This window comes from Dothidotthia symphoricarpi, assembly GCF_010015815.1.
Source record: "Dothidotthia symphoricarpi CBS 119687 unplaced genomic scaffold P153scaffold_16, whole genome shotgun sequence".
NCBI lineage: Eukaryota > Fungi > Ascomycota > Dothideomycetes > Pleosporales > Dothidotthiaceae > Dothidotthia > Dothidotthia symphoricarpi.
Genome location: NW_022985023.1, coordinates 176995 through 198809, shown reverse-complemented (window position 1 = coordinate 198809; position 21815 = coordinate 176995). Strand labels below are relative to the sequence as shown.

The window sequence follows — 21815 nt, the reverse complement described above, 5'->3', positions numbered from 1 at the left end:
GAGATGGTGGGGCCAAAGTATTTGAGGAAGTTGGATGTGCGGTTGCTTCCGATAGTGGGCTGCATGTACACGATCCTGTTTCTTGACCGATCAAACAGTGAGTCGCTTCCCAGTTTGACAGAAGATAGTTGTTTCTCACACTGAATTGTAGTTGCCAATGCCAGGATTGAAGGACTGGAAAAGAGCTTGAACATGCCGGCAAATGGATTCAACACCGCCATTTGGATTTTCTACATCGCATTCGTAGCGGTTGAAGTGCCAAGTAATTTGATCATGAGTCTGCCACGGGTAAGACCGAATGTTTTTCTAGGGTGTAACATGTTTTTGTTAGGTATAGTGTCCACGTGCCAAGGATTGACAACATCGTATGGTGGGCTCCTGGCACTACGTTTTTTGATGGGCATCTTTGAGGCCACACTTCCTGCTGGTGAGTCAACATGAAATCCGCTCCAAACATGACAGCTGACTTTACTAGGCTCTGTGTTACTGGTTGCTGAGTACTACACGGGTGCACAAGCGTCACTGAGATACGCTGCATTCTTCACCTTCGGTCTACTAGGCCCGTGCTTCAGCGGTATCCTCGCATACGGCATCCGCAACATGGATGGCATCCAGGGCAAAGAAGGCTGGAGGTGGATTTTCCTGCTTGAGGGAATTTTGACCATAAGCATCTGCCCCTTGGTGTACCTCCTCATCCCCGACTTTCCTGAGAAATCCAATTTCTTGACTGCTGAGGAGAAGACACACCTGCTGAATTGTCTGCGTCATGACAAGGGCGATCAAAAGCTCGACATTCGGTCTGTAAACTGGATCAAGACCGTTTTCGATTACAGAATCTGGTTTCCGTAAGTTCCTTCCCGTTGCCCATCTTTCAACCAATACTCACATTCTTTAGTACACTTATCTTCTTCTGCTGTGACATGACTGCCGCTTCAATGGCCTCTTTCATTCCCACTATTTTGACAGAGCTTGGCTGGAAAGCTGCACGTGCGCAAGCAATGTCTGTCCCCATCTGGATATGTGGCATTGTGTTCCAGGTTGTTGCGGCCTTCGTATCAGGACGCATTGGCTGGCGTTACCCCTTCATCCTAGGTGGTGTTGCCCTCGTATTAGTGGGTTGGATAATCAACGTTGTCTACTCCGAGGGCTATCACGTAACTGCCGCTGTACGCTATTTCAGCTTGTTCTGCTTGAGCGGGGGGACGTTTATCCAGATGACCACAACGACGACGTGGTTGGCGAACAACCTCCGCGGAAGGCCTAGTATCGCTGTCGGCACTGCAATCATTCTTGGTGTTGGAAATTGCGCGAACTTCATCGCGGGTAATGTGTTTATCAAGGAAGAGGCGCCGTTCTATCCCACAGCTTTCAGGACAGGTCTCGGCATTACGATTGCCGGAGCAGTGCTTTGCGTGGTATACGTTGGGATACTTTGGTGCCATAACCAGAAGCTGGCGAGGAAGAGGGAAGAGGTCGGTGGTGAGGATGATCAAGTGGAGTACAAGTATCAGTACTAAGTGATGCCATGTCCAGTAGCACACAAAATTGCAAGGAGATTAGTATATGTCATCATAAGGTGTGATATTTGACTCAAGACGACTACGATAACATTGGTCCGGCCATGCTGCGATTGCGGGCCGAACCGTCGGGAGAGAAATAGTGGGTGGAGAGGGTTGGCATTCAATATGAGTAGATGCGAGAACTCCATTTTGAGGGCTACACTAGGCTGCATTGATGCTAGCAAGATGATGTCATAAACAATGCCTCAATTTGCGGCTCGTCACGTTCCGTATACATTGCTCATCTACCTTTGTGTATAAAGTGTTTCTTGATACAGGTGTACCTTGAAGAGAAGACCATCAGTAAGAAATAACCAAGGCTCTCTCACCTAGAGCGCGTAGCTTGTTTTCCATATTTTCTAATTATGATGTCTTCAAATTCCTTCATATTCTTTCATCACTCTGTCGTTTTGCCGTCTATCTTGGTCAGTGGGAAGCATTGAATCCGAGCGCGATTCGAGAACTTCATTGGTATAATGTATATTTCGATGCCTTAAGCTGCCTCAAGGCAGCTACATACTATTCATACCTGGTCATCACTTCAGACAAGCAATGTGATGTGAACACAGAGCATATAGTTCCTCCTACGTGTGATGATACTACATTCCTTCCCTAGGGCGCGTCAAGAGGTACTTTCACGGCTGAGACGCAAGGTTCGTACTCCTTGCGCTTTCACCTATTCGATAGCCCTGGCCGTGATAAAACCCCACCACTGATTTGATAAGCCATCATCACTCCTCTCAACCTGCAAATCGGATACTCAACCTTCAACGATCCTTCAACCCGCTGCTCGAGCTATCCCGGCCAAAGCTGAGGGTACTACCAACAATCTACGCCATGCGAACGCCAAAGATGAAGCTTATCTTTCTTCTCCTCGTGGCTCTGTTCACGGCTATCAGCTTCGCAAGTCCAATCGCAGCCGACGAGACTACCGACTTCGAGGAGTTTGAGGACATTGATGGTGTCACTGCTGACGTCGACGCGTTTGGAGCTCTCCCCATGGATTTTGACAACAAGATGGGTACGCATGTCTACAACAGATCACAAATTCTATGATTGACCTCGCACAGATCTTCCGGTATATGACCGCCATCACGACGGTGTGTTGGAACCAGGCACATACTGGGACAACGGCAGAACAGTCTATGTTATTGAGAACGATCCCACCGCTGATGAGGATCTGAACAATCACCGGTTCGCCGACCTGGCTAGTGTTGCCTCCAGCAACGCCGACTCCGATGCGAAGAATTTCGTCCATAAACCTGAGTTCACCATCGGCGGAAAAGTGCAGAACGTCGGTGACTTACATGGACAACGCATGTGGGACAAGATGTACGAATGTCTCGAGAAAGTCTGCCCCGTGTCTTTTGGACAACGCTGGTGCGGAAAAGACAGACCCTGCATCATACCAAACATTATGTACGTCGATGACAACGGTAGACACAAGTCCAACGGTCGTCTGGAAGTATACGCTCTTGCCAGTCGACACCAGCCCACGAAGAACCTTGGAGCACCCTTGGTAAGTGCAAGGACATCTTATTGGTATATTTTTTTCTGACCGACTATTAGCACGAGATGACCGCAGGTGTTTTCGCAGTCATGTCAGAGCGGCCGGAGAATTGCTATTTCAAGGACGGGAGTGGCTCTAAGGCATACAAAATCTGCAACATCGCCGAACATGTTCTAGTGCGTTTACCTGCTGCCGGAAGATCGACTTGTGCGTACATGAGCATTCAGGTCAAGTTCAAAGGCGGAAAGACACGCAAAAATTTCGACTGTGAGGCGACCAAGGAGCACGTCGACAACTTTTTCAACATATGGGTGCGCAAAGACTTCACTGACGGTATGGGTGTGGCGGACGACGAAGTTCAACCTCAGACATTCTGCAAAATGGACTTGGAGACCAAGTGCTTCAGCTATCCAAAGTGCTGGGACGACTGGAAGGAGAATTACAAACCAAAGAGGGAGGAGATGTCTAACCCATGGTTCTGGCCTCCAGTTCCTCCCAGTACTGCGCAGGGCCTTTGCCCTGCTTGAGGGTAGCGACCGAGGGCGAGTGGCAAGACGGAACACACCTGATAGACGATGAGCATCTGCGTTTGAGACATACATAAATATCATGCAAATCGCATGCCGATATGAGGTTTCATATGGAATCCGGTATACTCATGTTAACTTCCATAACCCAAGCGCCTGTTCGTTTCACTTGTGATTTGAAGCATGGCATCTAGACCTGTAATCGCTCCTCTTAGCGCTTCATCTTCCTCTTCGAACTCGCTGTCCTTTTCCCATTCCCTGCCTCCAGCAATCTGATCTCCTTCCTATTAAGTGAAGCTCGTCAGTCCTTTTCTTCAACGTTGACATACAGGCGAAACTGAATGTTGCATAATCGGCCTTAAGAATTAATACTTGAGCCACAAGATACTTTCCAAAATCCAAAACATAATGATGATTTCGCTGGCGCGTAGACCCCGCTACTTTGGCCAGTGCGATGGATCCTTTTCACGGCGTTGTCTACGCTTTCACTTTCACGCTAAAACGAGCCCCACTTTTAAGGTGCATTGCTCCTGCCTTTACCTTTGTCGCTCAGCCTGCTCTTCTCACTTCTTCATCATCCACTCCATTCAATCTTCTCAACCATCTCTCTCTCCCTTGAACCTCAACCAACCCATGTGCTAGAAACACACAAATCTTTCATCAGAATGCCAACCCATCAGGTCGGCCGCGAGCGCCGCCGCGCAGAGAGGCGTGCAAGGCGAGGACCATCAACTCTCACTCAAGTATCAACACCTCTCGCCTCGACTGTCAAGATCATGCTATACCTTCTCGTAGCCTCCTTGCTAACTGCTGCCGCCATCGCACTCCCGCAAGGTGGTGAGGTGGGTCAGTTGGACGAGTGTATTGAAAACGGTATGTTGGCAATGTCCAATTTTGTGCTTGTTCATGGTTTCAATTAACATTTTGTAGAGCTGGCACCAGGTTTCTTCTGCGAGAACGGCGAGGCTATTATCGATATCAATCAAGGCTACGTTAGCGTTGGAGAAGCGTATGATTCGGACACTATCAACGACGCATACGATCTGAACACAGCCTACGGTAGATACGCGTCATCAACTAATATCACCTTTGCCAGCAGTGGTGACGCCAATGTCGCTCAGAATGACGGATACAAAGCCGAATTCTTTGTGGAAGGTTCTAAGCAGCACGTTGGCACCCTGCACAAGCAGCGTCTGTATGACAACATCTACGAATGCCTCGACCAACTCTGTCCGGTCGCACAGCCTGAATGCAGAAATGGCTTCAACTTTAATGGAAGATCCAAATGCCGAATCAACAACATTCTATACCGCGATCCTAAGACGGATAAGCTTGCTACTGATGGGTCTCTCTTTGTCTCTATCCAATCTTTGCACATGGATGACGAACCTGAGCATGCTGACCTCAAACGCGCAATGGTATGTGTGACTAGATCATGATGTTCTGCAACCACAAAAGCTGATGAGGTGGTAGTTCGAGATGGCCGCAGGCATGTACGCCGTCATGACTGAGCAGTACGACAATTGCTACCATTTTGATGCACCAGGAACCCGTACGTCAACATTCTGCAACATCTCACCCTATGTGCTTGTTGCCTTTCCCACCAACACGGGCGTCAATATCCCCTACATTGCGATGACAGTTGAATTCGACAAGAAAACCATCTATCATGGACTCAACTGTCAAGCTTACGCGGCGCCAATCGCGGAGTTTTTCGATCGTGCTTGCAAGCGGGATTTCGCTGATGCATATGGTCTGTGGTCTACCGATATTACGGCCAATGTGTCTTCTTGTTGGATGACTCCAGCATGCTATCGTCCGAGTGCTCTTGGCTGTTATCCTTTCAATGACCACAATTGAATCATGTAGCGAGGACTGGCATGGAAGACTGGGACTGGAATGAAGGGCAGCTCCTATCTTTTGTACTGACTGCGAGCGAGCATACGGTCCGTGGCTCTTTAATGGATTAAATCAGTCCTGTGGATATATATCTACGTGCACTTGGGGTCACTCTCACACCTCGAAACAATCAAGATAATACCAGACATAGTCAATCAAAACCAATGACAACCTTTCCGTTTGATCTCTATCTAACTTCATCTTTCTCATCCTTCATTGCCCTTCCGTGTCCTTTTTGTTGCCATCACTTTGTCACCAGGGTTGTCTATTGCGATATTGAGATAATCCAGGCGGTCTTTGAGTTGCAGACGTCAATCGTTACCTCCAGGCCGTGCAGGACCTTGAGACACTTGACAGTCTCTTTGTACTCACGATCGTCTTGTAGAGCATCCAAGTACTATTTGAGGACTCGGCTGGTGAGAAATCCGCTCTGCGGTCAATGCCACATTGGAGTAATGCGACTGGCCAATTTGCATACCGACAATATCAAATGCATGGAGACAAAGAGTCATGAAGAGTGATTGCATTGTCCATAACCCTCTCAATCCTCGACTACAACAAATTAGAAAGCAAAAAATCGAACATTGTGTCCAACAGCCAGGAACCACGAACTGAACACCGGCTAACTGAGAAGGGAAAAAGAGAAAAGCCTAGCAGCGTATATGGCCATGTATCACAGTACCCAAACAGAGCTCCAAGTCCCTCCATCTTACACCTCCCAAACTCGTAGTACTCTCTAGTAGTAGTAAGGCTTATTTGGATCCGTCAGACGGAAAACAACAGCCGAGTGCGGTTTTGCACCACCTCTGTTCGCAAACTCGGTTGGGAAGTTGACGCTGTGGTTGAAGCTCAGGCTCCTATTGTCTAGGATATATATTCACTGCGCCTTGACATCCGCAGGCGTATCAACGATGCCAATATCATGCGTCTGGATAGAGTAGTCGGTGACGAGGAGGTTCTTCTTATCAGGGCTGACCTTAATGTAGTAGGGACTGACGATACCCTGGTCCTTGTCCGGGTTGTCAAAACGCTTGACGTTGTTGAGGTCGCTAATATCGGGGGCTGCGACGTGGTTGCCGTCGTCGGCGAGGTCGGGGTACATGGCCATGTTCTCGCGCGCACGCGAGCCGAGGTCGTATAGAAGCTCCGCGACACCCTGTTTGACACTGCTGTCCTTACGGAGCTGGTAGATGATCTAGACTTTACTGGGGCCTACTGCAGTCGCAATGGCGGCAGACTCAGAGTTACCGGGGATGAAATGGACATCCTGAATACCCTGAGCGTCGGAAATGGTGATGGTGGAGGTGATCTTGCGGGATGGAAGTTCCCAGAGACGAAGTGTGTTGGCTTTCTGGATATCAGCGGCCGAAGCAGGCTTCAAGATTATCACAGGTACGTCGAAGTCCGAGATGAGGATGATGTTCTTCTCGAAGTCGATGGACGGGCTGTGGGGGCTGCACTGCTCGCCGAGAATGATCAGGGTCCCTTCGATATCCTCAGGCCATTCGTGAATGATATTGAAGTCGGCGTCGGCCTCTATAAGGTGATCCGGCAAAGTACCCACTGCAGAGCCCAGGTAAGTGATGAAGAAACCGCCATCTGGCTTGACACGGATCTCATCGGTGATGAAGGAGAGGAGAGCGCGGTTGCTCTGCTTGAACTTCGGCTAGTACGGATTGGGGGTGTCGAAGTAGTAAGCAGTGTCCTTGATCTTGTGAGAATGCTGAAGTGGCATGTGAATAGGGCGCACGTACCTGAGTTTTCAAAAGGGAAAGAAGACCGCCGCCAACTAAGGCCTTGTCATCAAGGGAAGGACCGAGATGGTGAGACGAGTTGCCACTGGGAGGGGAATCGGTAACTCATAGCAGCGTGCCGAACGTGTCGTCCATAAGCGAGTACGTAGCAAAGACAGCCTTTGTGTTCATTATCACCATCGGCAGTCCAGAAGTACCCAATGTTCTTGAGTTTGATGTTTTGATTGCCGGTGAAGGGTGGGCTGGAGAGCGACGGCGTGGGACCCGGAGAATAGACAGAGGCGGAGCATTCTCACTAAGAGGCTCTGTCACACCCGAGATAAGAGGATTGAGTGGAGGCAAAGAAAGCTGCGGCAGGGCAAGGAACACAGACAAGAGAGCTTTTGAGAACAGGTTGAAGAAATGTCGAACTTTGCAAGGAGTGGAGGAGAGTGCAACTAACAGACATCAAGTCTAAAGAGAGATTGTGTTTCTACGAAGGCGAAGACCGAGCCACCGTTGTCATTGGCAATGGTAACGCGCGCATCTTTGACTGTGCATCTTGTGACACTGTAGTTTTCCCTGACAACTCTAGTACGTTGCGCATCATGTAAGACCGCATGTACATATTTAACTCTGAGTAGATCACTACACTGAGAACCTTTCCGAGACGCAGAATTTGACTTGGATCGAGATCTACAAGTCAGAGCGTGTTGCCGACGTATCGCTGACAGAGTGGTTGACTCTCACGCCTGTGGATATAGTGTGTGAGGTACTCAAGATTCCCGTTGATGTTCTGTTGAGTTTGAAGAAAAAGAAGCAGGTTTTGGTCCATGGGCGTTGAAGCGGACGATCGTCGTCAGTCATGTATTCTCCCATCTCTTGGCGTGTTGTTCACATCCGCATGATGAACAACTCATGCGGTCGACTTCTCTTCCCATCGTGAGAACGCATATCGAAGATTGTACAGATTAAAGCACGACTTAACCATAACAGAAGATGGTGTTGCGGAGATAGGAAGGTACAAGGTGAGTACATGTGATTACGTCATCGGCTCGAGAAAGCCGAGGGACAGCCGCAACATCGTACACTGCCCCACGCGATGCTTCGACAACCAGATGGGTTCATGCGTCATGCACGCATTCGGACCACCTCGATCTACTAACAACGACCTGATACACGCAGAAATCTTGTAGCTGCTCAGGCAGAAACAGATCCCTACGAGAGCACACGCAGCATTAGCGATGCCAACAGCGCGCCCCTTCGAACGCTTCCATTGCCGAACATATCCTCAACTCCTCCTTAACAACATCTTCGCACCCTCAGTATCTCTTCGATCCCACAAGCCTCGGTCGCAGTAGTCTGCGCGTCGCGCCACGCTGTATGCACAACCACTATGCTGCCATAGAAATTCGCACACAACCACCTATACCACACATGGTGCGCAAGGGAAGGCACGGAGGACGTCTGGCTTGGAATGTCGTAGACGACCAGCGTGTCTAGGGCGTCCTATATTCGCGCCTCTCACCCTGGCACGCAGCAGACTCGTATCTCTCATGCGGCATGACGCGACCAACCCAATTGTACATCGATGCAGCGGAAGCGGGAAGGGTACAACGGGAGTCGAACTGTGTAAGATGCTGAAGCGCCATAGACGTACACGGACGCGGGTACACTACAGAGAGTGAGGACTGTTTTATGGTGTCACTCGAACCGAGCTTCTGCAAAAGCTCAAGCTGCTGAGGAAGCCACTTCAGTTGGGAAACCTTCAGACCGATACTCTTGAAAAGCTACCTTCCCTAGTCTCGGTTGATTCTGACTTAAGCGCGATCTACGCAACCGCTCTTCCGATGGCTCATCTACCCGCTCAAATCATGCTGGCGCCCGGTACAGATTTCCAGAGAAACCTCCCATCTACTGCATGCAGCAATGAAGACTTACTCTCCATTCGTCGCAAGGGTTTGTATCTCGAAATGACGATGAAACAGCATATATTTTTTCGTTCGCTGATCTTAGTACGTGTTTGTCGGACAACTCGGATGTCGATAGTGGGCGACAATATCTTCGAAAAGCTCCACCAAAAGGATCACCGCGAGATTTGATCTGATAACGTGAGTGTAGTATAATTGCACACGAAGTGGGCCTGCGGAAGTACTAATATCCATCTTGTTGAGGCTGAACGCGTGGCTTGCGCTAACAAGTGCCGCGACGCTGCAAAACGGGTGTCGCCGTTCTAGTACGCTAGGCATCATCAACTAGCATCAGGTACGCAATCGAAGATTCCTGGAGTAACGACTAGATTAAAAACGGCGCTCCAGATGATGTCTCGCAGATTTTGACGATAGGAATAGGAGACCGATATTACAATCTGCGTATACAGGCCAAGCAAGATGCTACGTTCAACTCTCATCACAGGTGAAACTTCTGGTCGTCGGTCCACGAGCAAGAACCACGTCATGATAGTACAAGCGCGTTGTACGCATATACCTACCTGCCAGATCTTGCCCCACTAAACATCGTTTGTACAACATCGGCCTCATGCAGATCACCGAAATGATACCGCGGCCAGGTACACCTGCTGGAAATGGACGTGCTCCGTCCAAACTTTGGCGGCGTTTCCTGTCATGACCTATCAGAAGACGCTGAAGACGCTGAAACAGGCCACGACCTAGAGTATCGCAATCAGTCACGCTTTGGCTAATACTGAGGATAGAACTGAGACGTTGTACGATGGTTGTCCAAAATTTCAAACAATCGAACACACTCCACATGCTTCGAGATGAGATTTGCGCGAAAAGATGGAGTACGCAATGTTGTCGCGATTATATATGAAGGCTGTGCTGAGCACCATGTAATACAATACCAGACCACTTCTTTCGTTTCATCCATAGGCGCCTGGCTTCTATTCTCGTTCTCATAAACAATAGCTATGCTTGTGCTTGCTATCTCTACGCTTCTGGGGTTGGCTGCATGCCGCCCTTCTAATCCTTTCGTTTCCAAACATGGAAATACTACCGACCTCATTGTCACTACAGTCCCAACGCATGTGCGCCCTTACATTGTGCGTGCCTACTCGATCGATGGCCTGCAACTCGGTCCACAAGTGTATCGCTTCCCCGTCACGGGTGAATCATCCGGCGGCGCATTCAGCATCATCAGCACTGCCGCAGCGCAGAGCGTCAACCTAGGTGTCAACCCACATGTAAGTCATTTCAATGTACTCTGATGTATATGAAAGGTGCTAATCAATTCACTAGGCGCATCTGACTCACTACGAAAACTTCTATTGCCTACGCGGTCGCGCTGCTCTCTGGGCTTCCAAGGATGACAAAACCTCCGCTCGCATACTTACCGCAGGCGACTATGGCGCGGTACCACACAACACGACGCATACATTCCAGATGCTGGACCCCTTCGTGGAACTTACCGGCGTGATACAGCCAGGCGGATTTGAGAAGTTCTTCTACTGGGCCAGCCAGGAGAACTACACATCCGCGTTTTCCGCTCCGTTTGACAGCACCATGGCCAATGCTACAACACCAGCCTTGAGCGGCGACGTTGCAGATATCTTGATCAGTTATGATGTCCACTCGACGTCCGACTTCACGCCCCCGACCAACTTTGTCGACGGTGTCGTTGAGCTGGGTAACAGCACGCCTGCGGTATGGCACAACGGCGCGAACACCCTCGCTGAGGATGCCCAAACACCGTTCATGGTCGCGAAGGGTTACGGACCGAAGTACCTTGCTGGCAACTCATCCACCTACATGATCGTGGAACCGTTCGTCACCAGCAAACAATCTGATGGCAACTTCACCCAGGGAACGATCACTCTATCGCAGCTCGGCCAGACCAGTCGCCCGACGACGTACACGCTGCCGAACCACACGGCGTTGGAAATCGTCGATGGGTTGGTGAACGTTAGTGTGGATGGGTTTAAGGGAACTTTCTCATTGGTTATCGGCGATGTGCTGTTCGTGCCTGGAGGCACCGCATTCAGCTTTTGGGGCGCGGCGGCGTACTCCAAGGTTATGTATGTTGGTGTCGGAACGGATACGTTGGACTCGAGGTTGATTGCGGGGGGCAAGTCATGGGACTCTGCCATGTTTCCCATTTCGTAGTCGGTGATGCGGAGATTCGATGAAGTTCCGGTTACGTCTTGTATTTCTAGGAATCTAACTTATTAGAATTTCCAAAAATCAAACCCACATAACGTTGACTCGCTTCTGATGAACTCACTACTATCAATGTCCTTTCCATCTAGTCTTTTTGGAAACGGAATGTAGTCGAGCACAACATAACACAGGCCGATGAATATGAAACCCATCGGCATTCGCCGATATGTTGCTCAGGGACGCGAAGTACGAGAAAAGAAAGTGATACAATACGAGATCGTCGCGGGCGAGCATAAGTGCATTAGAAGAGACTTACCAGCAGCCTTGCTTCCTAATCGAACTCCATCTTTAACCATGCAGAACATAGCCGATATCCCACGCCAACCGAGAATAGAGGTGTTGATATATCGAAATGAGAAATATGACGAGCGTCTGCCATAGCGTTCTTGGCACTTCAACGTAGAAGTCGGTAGATAGCCGTGTTACCCAATACAGACAAAAGACTTAATAGTCTCTAACGTGCTACATGATAAATCAAGTGGCATCTGATCTGACAGTGGTCAATGGCAGCAGTGCGTTCTTGAAAACTCAGTGATGAGGGGTTCCGCGCACGGCCATCTCCTCGTATTGCGATATATCTTCGACCCCGCATCCTCTAGAATTTTATCTCAGGCCACAAGATGCCCAGATCTAAGCAAATATGCCATAATCCAGTATATGCACCCTGAGCTGAAAATTTTACTGAGAAGAATATATTTTGAAAAACGGGGTTTTTCAATATCGAAAAAACGGCTCGTTGGTGTAGTTGGTTATCACGTCAGTCTAACATTGCTGTTAGTACACTGAAGGTCCTGAGTTCAAGCCTCAGACAAGTCACATCTTTTTGCTTTTTGCTGCAGCTGTTTACTCTGATGGAGTTGTTTGATGGACGGTTGGTGTTCTGAGGTCGAAGGCTTGCTTTTTGTTTTCAAATCTTTTCTTTATACATTCAAATGGTTGTGTTGGAAAATAAGATATGTACGGTCATTTTGGAAATCTGCTTGAATTTTACCGGACATTCTTCGACAAGTCTGATGGTGACGAACTAGGTATGTTTTGTTATTCATTATGGTTTCAGAAGGTCAGATCTTGGATTCGCAGATAAACACGGATTGATCTGGTGTAGCCCAACATTGAAGTTTCGGGGGATTAGAAAGAATCCCAGATGACGGATACCAGGCATGAATAAGGCAAAGGCGAGACGTAGAAAGTGGAAGCAAGATATCGATGGGATGGTATGATTGATAGAGACTTCGGGCACCTTAGCAAAGTCAAAACACGTGTTTTTCTTCGTGTTTGCCAGAATCCTGATGCCGTACAAATACAAGAAACATCTTTCGATGTGTAGTCATCGATCCTACCATTGAAACCAAGTAGAAAGAACTACAGACGCAAAGCATGAGACACACCAAACCAATGTGTAATCCGCAATCATACCAAAACCAAGATGAGTATTGTTCCATCCATCAGTAGAAGAATACCACACACAATCGTTCATCTACTTGCTTGTCCTGAGTATCTCAAAACCCTTGCCTTAGAATCATCAGATCTCTTAATGATGTAGGTTGATAGACCGGAAGGCGCGCCGGATGATGTCTGCAGTCCGAAGCATGAGCTCCGTTGCCAACCGCGTTGATGCCACTGTCGCCCGTGTACGGGGCGCGACACACATAGCAAAATTGGAAATTACATCCCAGTCGACGACCTATTCTGAGTCAGCTTGTGGACTGTGATGAGTTGAACTGGATGGATGTTTACACGTCATATGATCGCAACCTGCAGTTTTCTGAATCGGAGCTTTGCATCCTGGACACACCACTGCGCATCGGCCGACTTCCGCGACGCTTGCTTCTTCTTGTAGACGGCGGGCTTCTTCCTCTTTCTCCAGTTGCTGTTGTTTGGCACGTCGTTCTTCTTCTTCCTTCGCCATTCGCGCGTCGTATTGCGTGCAAGTTTCGTCAGAGTGGAAGGGCATGTCATGGACAGTGCAGATACGGAAACCACACGCGCCGCAACGAAAGATGTACCCTTCGGCACCAGTATCGTGGATTTGTCCGGACGTACACCCTTCGGCGATGCAGTAACGAAAGTTGGGGTCGTTGCTGAGGACACTTCGCATGGAGAGCTCATCAAATCTGGCGCAATGTCAGCATATGGTGATTCCTTGGTCATGCGGAAGTCTAACCGGGCGAACACGTTCTCTGGTGTATACTTCAAGACATCTTCGTGAGTGATCTGGTTGCTACAATCGCTCGATGGACACTGAATACTCTCCCAAGTTGTGCTGTCGATCTGTAGCTCCAACCATTCTAGAAAGCAGTCTTGACACACTTCTGGTTCATGTGTACAAGCCGAGAGGCTAGGAAAGTCTCGCGTCGGATGCAATTCAGCGCATACTGAACACTCCCGTTCGCTAGTATCTGGCTCTTGCTCTGCCTGATCGGTATTTGCATTTGTTTTCGAGATTTTGCGTTTCTTGTTAACACCCTGTGGATCATCGGCATGTAGTATCCTTGTTCTGCGCCTCGTCGCCGTCACTTTGTCCCGGCATATCTTGCAGTTCTTCCAGAATCGGCCAGTTCTCCTCTGTGAGTCTTCGCCGCGCTTGAGCGTCTTCTTGCACTTCGTACATTTTGCAGCTTCTTCTGTGTCCGACTTTGAATCTAACCATCTGTTGAGATCAGTGAAGGGGCTACTTAGTGGATCGAAGTCCATGACTGCAGGCCTAGAAGCTTCGGACAGGGTAGTTGAAGTGTTGATAGTGATAGAGTCGAAGAAATAAAGGAGTCAGTCCGGAGGTTGATGTTTGATAGCGAGATTGGCGACTCGTGAGAGGTTGCAGTCTGACTACTGTTTATTGGAAAGATATGTTTCGGGAGGGGACGCTAGATTTGGAAGTGAGGGTATGTGTAAGGCACAATCACTACAAGCCTGTTGCTCAAACTGCCATTTCTCTCACTTTGCTTCGGAGCCTGAGATCCACCGCCACTTTGGGGTGCAATGTAGAAGAGAAATGTTGGCGCATGAGATGGTAGATCACGGGTGACGGATATCTTTAATTCGTGAACCAATCTGGAGCAGAAGACCCTCAGCAAAAGGTTCACAGCAGAACTCACCCATGGAAAAATACAGGTCCGGCTATGGAGATGTTGTAACCATCATTTCAGTTTTCGTATTCTCCAGCGCCATATTGTCGGAAGCAGAGTTTGAGTACTAAGTTCAGACGCGACGACCAAACCTTAAGGTTCGATATTTAAAGCAGGTCGACGAAGGGAGAATCAAGGAACAACATCTCCGTCTGGTAGAAAGCTGCGAGATGAGAAAAAACATGCGTAAGCGCTGTAACTGGAAAAGCATTGCGATGATAGACCTCATGGCGGCTCTGCAGAGAATGTCTAGACTGTCGTTTCCATTCCAAGATCGATAGTATCGTAGGTCAGAGTTGTTCTGGTTGACCCAAAAATGACACTGCGGAGGTGACAGATAATGTACACAGTCGGACGCATGCATGTGATTTCCGACATCGAGAACACCTTCCTATCCTCAGTATGAGGCAGAGTAGGTGTAGCAGAACTCAAAATTACAGCCACTGCCTATTGAAATTGTTAGTAACATTGACAAATGCGGCGAACGGAGATCGTCTACATGTGATGTGACCGCAGCCGCCGTTCTTAGTGGTCTTGTACTCACATTCCGGGCCCGGGCAATGAGTTGATGTGTCGGCGACGAGCATTTTACTGGCTTCTTCTTCCTGTTGCCGATCGATTTTGTTCTTCTTTCGCTCATCATACTGCTCGCACATCTCGCCGTCGTGGAACTAAACGTTGTGGAACGTACACACGCGCAGTCAGCATGCATCACAGGTTAAGATATCGCCCACGTGCTCACAGTCATGCAATTGGCCACTCCGACACTTTGTGTCAAGGCAGTAACGAAAGGTGTGATTCTTGGGCAGTCCAATTTTTAGCATGATTCTGTCGAAGCTGAATCAAAATATTAGTATAAAGAGACGTAATGAATCATTTGAGCTTATCGAGTGAGGATCTCCATAATGATATTTTGTTTCACGTCGTTGTATGTGAGCTGTATTGTACACTCCGAAGTTGGACAGGTAATCTTGTCCCATGCTATACTATCGAGCTGAGCATGAATTCATTTCAAAAAGCACTTTTGACAGACATCTGCTACATGCGTACAGTCTCCGAGCATAGGAACTCTATTGCTGGAAACAAGTCGCCGTATGTGGAACATTTTCGATCAGAGTGGACGAGCCCATGTGGTACTGTCTTGTCGCGTGCGGAACCGCGTCTGCTTTTGATAGCTGTGATGATGAAGTTCGGTTTGTTTCCATGAAGATCTGGGCGAATCGTGCCGTCGGAGAGTGTGGTGCTTGCGTAGTTATTTGACTTTCTTAAGCCACCAAATTTCGAGCCATCCTAAGTACCAGTTGATGTGGAACTCTCGTGACAGTTCTTTGGAAAATTGTGTGTCGTAGTAGAGCTGTGATCAGGTACGGGCGTGGGAGGGTACATCGTCCAACATCCAACCACGAATGCGCCCATCTTCCGTCAAGGATACTACTGGAGGGAAACAACCTAAATACAAAGATGCCCCCTACCCCCTCTGCAGAGACTTTGGCGCTCAAAACCACTACTCTACGGATTCTTGTCGTGTCCTTGGATGCATTGCATCATCAAAACAAAATTCTATAAGTAGATGGCACAGTCATCGCCTACGCGACGGGGGTGTGCAGCAATGTAACTCTAAACCTCCGCTTTGTGCCATTTTCGCTTCCAATCACAAGTCAATACTATCACGAATATCTACCGCACCCATCCCACACTCTAAAACTTGTCTACTTCACACGGTCTAGCTCAGCATATACAGTGTGGAAATGTATGTTCAGGAAATGTGATTATCGATTAATGACTACTGGAATGAAATGATCTACAATGGTTAAAAACCAGGGTCGAGATCAAAGTAAAGCTACTACTATCCAGATTATCGCCGTGACTTCATGCTGCTTCTGAAATGAAGCATCGCTTCTGTGTTCCGTTGATGGTAAATTTCTCGAGCGTCTTTCCTCGTTTTCTGTTGGTAGAGTCAGATGATGCCCAATGACAAACATTTTGCCCTGCCCACCGACTATCTAGACGCTGGAATACTCGTCATCAGACCTGCCCCCATGCTCGAATGCATCGCTGTACCCATAGCTCGACAAGTAGTCTCGCACATAGCCTTGCTCGTGATAGTGCTCTTGCTCCTTCTCATCGTCATTCTCCAGCTTCGGTGGTACCACATGCTGCCTGATGATCCTCTGGGGGTAGTCGAGTCGAACGCAGGTCACCAGCTCATATTCGTCATCGATGTGAGTAGCCCGATGCTCTTCTTCGGTAGTGAAGTCCTTGGGATTCACCAAGTCCCACTTGAAGGCAGGGCCGAGATGAAGAAAGTTCCTCGCGATTCTGGCCCCCGCTCGCTTCACTCTCGAATAGTCGCCCGGCAGGAATCCCCAGGATGAGGGGTCAACAGGGCGGCGATTTCCGTCTTCGTCCTCGGGCCGCATGTTGTACAGAATGTACACGTCCTCCGCCTTACCAGATGCGCCGATGACAACCACGAGGACGTAGTGCGTGTCATACCACTCCGCGGCTTTGATCTTCTCGATGTCGGTTGTGGTGGGGTCTTTCAAGCCGCGGGTGTATTGGAGGGCACCTAGCTGGTAAAACACGAAACCTGTGTCGTCGTTCTTGCTGTCAGAGTCGCCACTTTGAGTAGATTCGTCGGTCTGGTTGTTCCTGCGGCTGCGCTTTCCTCGTTTCGGTGACGATGACTGCTGCGACGGATGAACGGTCTTGTTGATTCCTAGAAACATGGAAGGATACACGTGACGAGTGTCCTTGTAGTTGGTCTCCTTGGTAGGTTCTAGGAGCGTGGTGTTAGGGACAAGGCGGAAAGCGATGCCGTTGAGGTGGCCGACAGGAATCTGAGGATAGTAACCCAAGTTCATGGCAGAGTTTAGCCTGTCATCGCACATGTCGAGTCAGTTACACTGTATCAAGGCCAAGAAGAAGATAACTCAAGCAAAGTGTAGTTTTTGGTGTGAAGACTTACTGAGCGACCTGATCAATGTTGATGTAGATAGTGCTTGCAATCGCATTGCGATAAGTGTCCGCGTCGATAACCTTCATCTGCGCTTGTCTCTCCTCACGTTCCTTACGCCACATGTCAACCACCCATGCAGTGTAAGCCTCCATATCCTCATCAACGGACAGTTCAGTCTCGAGAATTTCCTGCGTCCTGTGGATATCGCCTGTAGCGACGTCACGGATACGCCGAAAGTCGTCGGCAGTCATGGTGGACATGATGGGTGATGCAGTGGTTGTTTGTTAGAGAGTCGTTGTTTGTCAGAGTGTGTGCAGACAGCTGAGCGGGGTAAGCACAACTTATATAGCTCATTGAATTACTTTGTGCGGTAAATCAGGGCCCTAAACAAACTGAGTCATCGGAAACGGAGCCGCAAGCAGTGATTTTGATCTTGTGATCCAGTGAAAATATATCAATCACCCTTATGACGTAACTTTACCGATTTCCGATCTTCAAAACTTTGGAACGTGATATGATTCGACGAGCTAGATTTACGATGTAAGTAAGGTACCGTGAGTGGAGATTTTCTCAAGTGTTTCTAGGAGGACATGATATTCTAATCTATGGATATAGTACTGTTTACTCGTCACAGAAGACTATTCATGAAACGTCGGTATATCATGTTGGACGTGAGTTCAAACTTGGTATGGAACACAGAAACTATAAGGTTTCCAACGAATGTCAAACTCGATAGATACTTCAAGTTTTCCCAACACAAGAAGGGGTCACGGATGTTCCGGGTCAGATAGACCAGTTTGTTTGTAGCAATCGATCATGGTATTTATCCACCCCAACGCAAGCCAGGAGAGTACTGCACGTTTCTTAATACTTCTAGTTGTGGAGAAAAGGAGTGTGTGCCGTCTGCTCCTCTACATCTCCTGAATTTCGGGGTATAGGTGTTGTATACGCCACGTGGGGCAGTCATCCGAGCGGTTCACAGTTGGGCAGTGAAAGAGCAACTCGCAGTGAAAGCATTGGACTACCAGTTTGGGACAACGGAGAAACGTTTTGCCCGTGCACAAACAGTTGTTATAAGGTGTCGCAGTCAAATTTTCTAGCACTGCGCACTCTCAACCACACGTTTGTGGCAAGTCTTACTAGCAAGTGCAGCATCACTGTGTTCAGCAATGGCCACCTCAGCCACCGGCTCCTCGTCTGGACCAAACGATCATCCCACGAACGCTCCTTTCCGGTTCGCGGCGTGGAGGCCCGTCGACAAATGGCCTGAACCACAAGCTATCAACCATCTCGACGAGCGACAGGTTGTGGAGTTAGTCGGCCGAGATTTGGTCGCGATTGTTCAAGTGAATTTGCAACTCCATGACACCATTACGCATTTCCTACATCCTGACCTTTCTTCTACCGAGGTCTGCAAGAAGTATAAGAAAGAGGGTAACGGTAAGTAGACTGGACACATAACCGACCTTACTGCTTGTCTGCAATATGCCTAACGATGACTACAGATCTCCACCGTCAAATGTTGTACTCAGTGGTTCTACAGCACAAAGAAATTCTGAAGCCTGCGCTGGACTGGTGTGAGAAGGTGGCCTTACCGCCTGCAAAGGTGGTCTTACCGCCTGTAGAGGTGGCCTTACCGCCTGTAGAGTCGGAAGAGGTGGCCGCACCGCGTAAGAAGTCGAAGAAGCCATTGGTTGTCAAGCCGCTGGGCCGCGATCTGCTTCACCTTCCATTCCAAATCAGGGGCCGCAAGAAGGATGGAGTATTCCCTGTGCTTCTACCAGTCAAGAAAAAGAACCCGCCGCGAGTTGCCTTGATTCGCGACTTGGTGGACGAAGCTAAGGAGTCCATAAAAACGCTGACAGAGTCTATCAACACGCTTTGCGCCACCATGAAGCGCCGTGGCCACGAAGTCCCAGACAAGGCTAATACGTTTCCGACGAGACTAGCAAGGGAGATCTTGCTGATCCTCGCCCTTTAAGAGCGTGTTAGTAAGCCTAATAAGACCAAGTTTAAACTACTGTGTATGTCGTTCTTAGCATAGACACACCCTGCCTAACCGTCTAACATTAATATAGGTAATGCTCCTAAGAGCCTAAAGTTGAACTTTGTTTAAACTCCCCTGTCAACAATTGTAGTAGACCTGTTAGCCTTCAACAATAATCTTACACCCAAGATGTATTTTATCTGCGCCCACCCTAGCTGGATTTAGGGGTCCACACAACTAGCTTTAGGAAAATAGCTGCTGTATGTGCACATCTTTATAGAGGACACTCAGAACTATCAACTTAGAGAGGAGTACATTAAATTGTACAGCTGTAGCGCAGGAAGATTCGCGGCTCTTGACCTTAGCCGTAAGACCTAGAAAGTAGCGAGGTACACACAGCAGTACTGTGCGAACGCAGGTCCTAACGCGCGTGTTGATCTGTCTAGCGAGCTCTTCAAGAACAACTTGGCCACAATAAGGGGAGACTTGGTGCAAGACTTCTACCGCAAGCCTGAATTTCTAGGGCGAACTTACTGCAAGGGGCATGCCCTAACTTAGGAGCTTAAGAACTCTAAGAACTGCTACTAATGTTAGGCAGTCTACAGCTATGCTAAGATTATGCACTTTAATAAGGAGGCGACAAATACCTATTATAAGACGTATTAGACTAAAGACAGGCAGAAGCTTTACAGCTGCGCCAAAGCCTGTGCAGCTGAGCAGTGCGCCCTCTACGAGGCACTCTATAGTCAGCCGCTCTGGACTACTGCCAATAAGACTGATAATGCATAAGTCAGCAGCTTGCGTTCATTGACGACTAGTGCCTGGGATGATTAATAGAAAGGATAAGGAGCGTAGTCATGTGTCCGGCTGTAGCACAGGCGAACATGACTGAGAGGATGGTATCATCCATTCGGAACTCATCTGCGGATTGTTTTTTTCTTTCTTTGCTTTATCTTGACCTCTTCCTTTATAAAGGATTTGGTGCCTGTACCTAATAACTTTCGAAAGAACCAATTTGATCAACCTTATGCAATTCAATCCACGTGTATCTATAGTCTCTCTTGTCGTGTTTGTAGACCTGCAGCATCTTTCAACGTCTCGATCTCTATATTCCAATCATTAACGACCTCTTGCCTACCTCATATTCAAAAGTGCAATCGACAAAGTCGATATAGGCTGTGCTCCGACCTGGTCATACGTCACAACGCCATCCTGTTTCTTCGCTACGTGAATCACGTCGCTGGAATCATCCATCTCACCGCCTAACGCATCATGGATGTCAAGCACATATACCGTGTCATCGTTCAGCCCGGTTGACCTTGTCTGTGTTGCTCGCTAGCCGTCTCGCTGGCTTGTTGTAAGCTGCCTGGGAGTTCTCGGTCGTTGATCCGGCTCGGACTGACACATACAGCCAAGGACCGCTCATCCTCAAACCTACTACCCTACATCTTCGATTCAATCATTATCGCGGCTTGACTGCCACGTCCAATGCGTTGAAATGAGCCGTCAAACACGCTAGTCTATTCGGACTGCTTCTACCAACCACTTTCCAGAATTACAATGTGGCATGATCATAATTTAGCGATTCCAATTGAATTAGATACCTATTCAATTCGACTTTTTGATAGGAACCGCATAGCTTGGGTGTGTCATACTAGATATGCCCGACAACATGGTCGGTAGTTTGCTCGCCTTGAACAAGACGGGCCGAGATCACCTTAACGACGTTCGCTGAGTGATGGCCGAGCACCTTCAGCGCGAGCAGCAAGGTCCTCGAGGGCACACTGTCCTTAGGCGACCCATTTGTCATGAAGGGTGATCAAGGAATGACTAACTTCGTAATCATCAGTGGATGTTGTCTTCCGCGCGGATCAGACTAGAACAAGAGCTATCCACAGCACGACCAGTGGTACGCATGTGTTGCTCTGAGCCTTGAACAACGACAAAGAAACCCAGCAGTACCTAGACGTCATGTTGGGAATTAATATGGAGTTGGCGGACATTGATGGGTGGTCTGATAGGAGTGATTCCAGGGACTAGACGTTGACGCGACTAGCATTTTCCATGAACAAAGATTGCACGCTGCCCTTGGGCAAGAAGTGTACCATGACAAATCAAAACATTGTCTCTCTGAACAAGAGCATTGTAGCCTCCTGCAAGCATTTTAAAAGAAAGTACCCTGTAGGATACATGAAAGCAGACACAGATGCAGCAACGACAAGAACACACGTCGCGGTACATCAACAATCTCATATCCACTCTTCAAGCAGCCACCAACGAGCCATTCAAGTTAAACCTGCCCGCGAGGTGTACGCCACGAGAAACTCTCTAAAACAGTGAT

The 21815-nt window shown here is 48.5% G+C and overlaps 9 protein-coding genes and 1 non-coding gene across 10 annotated transcripts; 6 read left to right on the top strand and 4 right to left on the bottom strand.

The window, feature by feature from the left end:
- Positions 1 to 3: 3 nt before the first annotated feature.
- Positions 4 to 1517, top strand: P153DRAFT_296805 (MFS general substrate transporter; the record flags this gene model as incomplete). The annotated part of the gene is made up of 4 exons (XM_033664114.1): positions 4 to 97; positions 152 to 427; positions 476 to 845; positions 896 to 1517. 4 exons carry the CDS (start codon positions 4 to 6, stop codon positions 1515 to 1517), a joined length of 1362 nt encoding a protein of 453 aa, XP_033521135.1.
- Positions 1518 to 2312: 795 nt separating this feature from the next.
- P153DRAFT_407009 (uncharacterized protein) lies at positions 2313 to 3596 on the top strand (the record flags this gene model as incomplete). The annotated part of the gene is made up of 3 exons (XM_033672037.1): positions 2313 to 2580; positions 2630 to 3078; positions 3129 to 3596. Exons 1-3 carry the CDS (start codon positions 2397 to 2399, stop codon positions 3594 to 3596), a joined length of 1101 nt encoding a protein of 366 aa, XP_033521134.1. The 5' UTR covers positions 2313 to 2396.
- Positions 3597 to 4261: 665 nt separating this feature from the next.
- On the top strand, positions 4262 to 5456 carry P153DRAFT_359096 (uncharacterized protein; the record flags this gene model as incomplete). Its single annotated transcript, XM_033666844.1, has 3 exons — positions 4262 to 4469; positions 4527 to 5014; positions 5070 to 5456. The coding sequence occupies 3 exons, from the start codon at positions 4262 to 4264 to the stop codon at positions 5454 to 5456; spliced, it is 1083 nt and encodes a 360-aa protein (XP_033521133.1).
- A 916-nt stretch (positions 5457 to 6372) lies between these two features.
- On the bottom strand, positions 6373 to 7420 carry P153DRAFT_398845 (uncharacterized protein; the record flags this gene model as incomplete). Its single annotated transcript, XM_033671683.1, has 4 exons — positions 6373 to 6651; positions 6712 to 7161; positions 7250 to 7334; positions 7374 to 7420. 4 exons carry the CDS (start codon positions 7418 to 7420, stop codon positions 6373 to 6375), a joined length of 861 nt encoding a protein of 286 aa, XP_033521132.1.
- Positions 7421 to 10157: 2737 nt separating this feature from the next.
- On the top strand, positions 10158 to 11349 carry P153DRAFT_377711 (quercetin 2,3-dioxygenase; the record flags this gene model as incomplete). Its single annotated transcript, XM_033669749.1, has 2 exons — positions 10158 to 10430; positions 10486 to 11349. The coding sequence occupies 2 exons, from the start codon at positions 10158 to 10160 to the stop codon at positions 11347 to 11349; spliced, it is 1137 nt and encodes a 378-aa protein (XP_033521131.1).
- A 784-nt stretch (positions 11350 to 12133) lies between these two features.
- Positions 12134 to 12219, top strand: P153DRAFT_t95. The gene has a single exon. It is a non-coding gene; the product is annotated as a tRNA-Val (tRNA).
- A 551-nt stretch (positions 12220 to 12770) lies between these two features.
- On the bottom strand, positions 12771 to 14097 carry P153DRAFT_406986 (uncharacterized protein; the record flags this gene model as incomplete). The annotated part of the gene is made up of 4 exons (XM_033672036.1): positions 12771 to 13087; positions 13141 to 13517; positions 13568 to 13976; positions 14013 to 14097. The coding sequence occupies 4 exons, from the start codon at positions 14095 to 14097 to the stop codon at positions 12903 to 12905; spliced, it is 1056 nt and encodes a 351-aa protein (XP_033521130.1). The 3' UTR covers positions 12771 to 12902.
- An 828-nt stretch (positions 14098 to 14925) lies between these two features.
- P153DRAFT_388061 (uncharacterized protein) lies at positions 14926 to 15184 on the bottom strand (the record flags this gene model as incomplete). Its single annotated transcript, XM_033670718.1, has 2 exons — positions 14926 to 14975; positions 15028 to 15184. 2 exons carry the CDS (start codon positions 15182 to 15184, stop codon positions 14926 to 14928), a joined length of 207 nt encoding a protein of 68 aa, XP_033521129.1.
- Positions 15185 to 16293: 1109 nt separating this feature from the next.
- Positions 16294 to 17792, bottom strand: P153DRAFT_398843 (uncharacterized protein). Its single transcript, XM_033671682.1, has 2 exons — positions 17497 to 17792; positions 16294 to 17405 (listed from the first exon to the last, which is right to left on the bottom strand). The coding sequence occupies exons 1-2, from the start codon at positions 17745 to 17747 to the stop codon at positions 16532 to 16534; spliced, it is 1125 nt and encodes a 374-aa protein (XP_033521128.1). The 5' UTR covers positions 17748 to 17792; the 3' UTR covers positions 16294 to 16531.
- An 864-nt stretch (positions 17793 to 18656) lies between these two features.
- P153DRAFT_388059 (uncharacterized protein) lies at positions 18657 to 19468 on the top strand (the record flags this gene model as incomplete). The annotated part of the gene is made up of 2 exons (XM_033670717.1): positions 18657 to 18927; positions 18993 to 19468. 2 exons carry the CDS (start codon positions 18657 to 18659, stop codon positions 19466 to 19468), a joined length of 747 nt encoding a protein of 248 aa, XP_033521127.1.
- Positions 19469 to 21815: the final 2347 nt, after the last annotated feature.

Coding starts and splice junctions, on each gene's coding strand:
- P153DRAFT_398843 (XM_033671682.1), bottom strand. CDS start 17,747: ATGTCCACCATGACTGCCGACGACTTTCGGCGTATCCGTGACGTCGCT. Junction 17,406..17,496: donor AACATTGATCAGGTCGCTCA/GTAAGTCTTCAC, acceptor GTGCGATGACAG/GCTAAACTCTGCCATGAACT.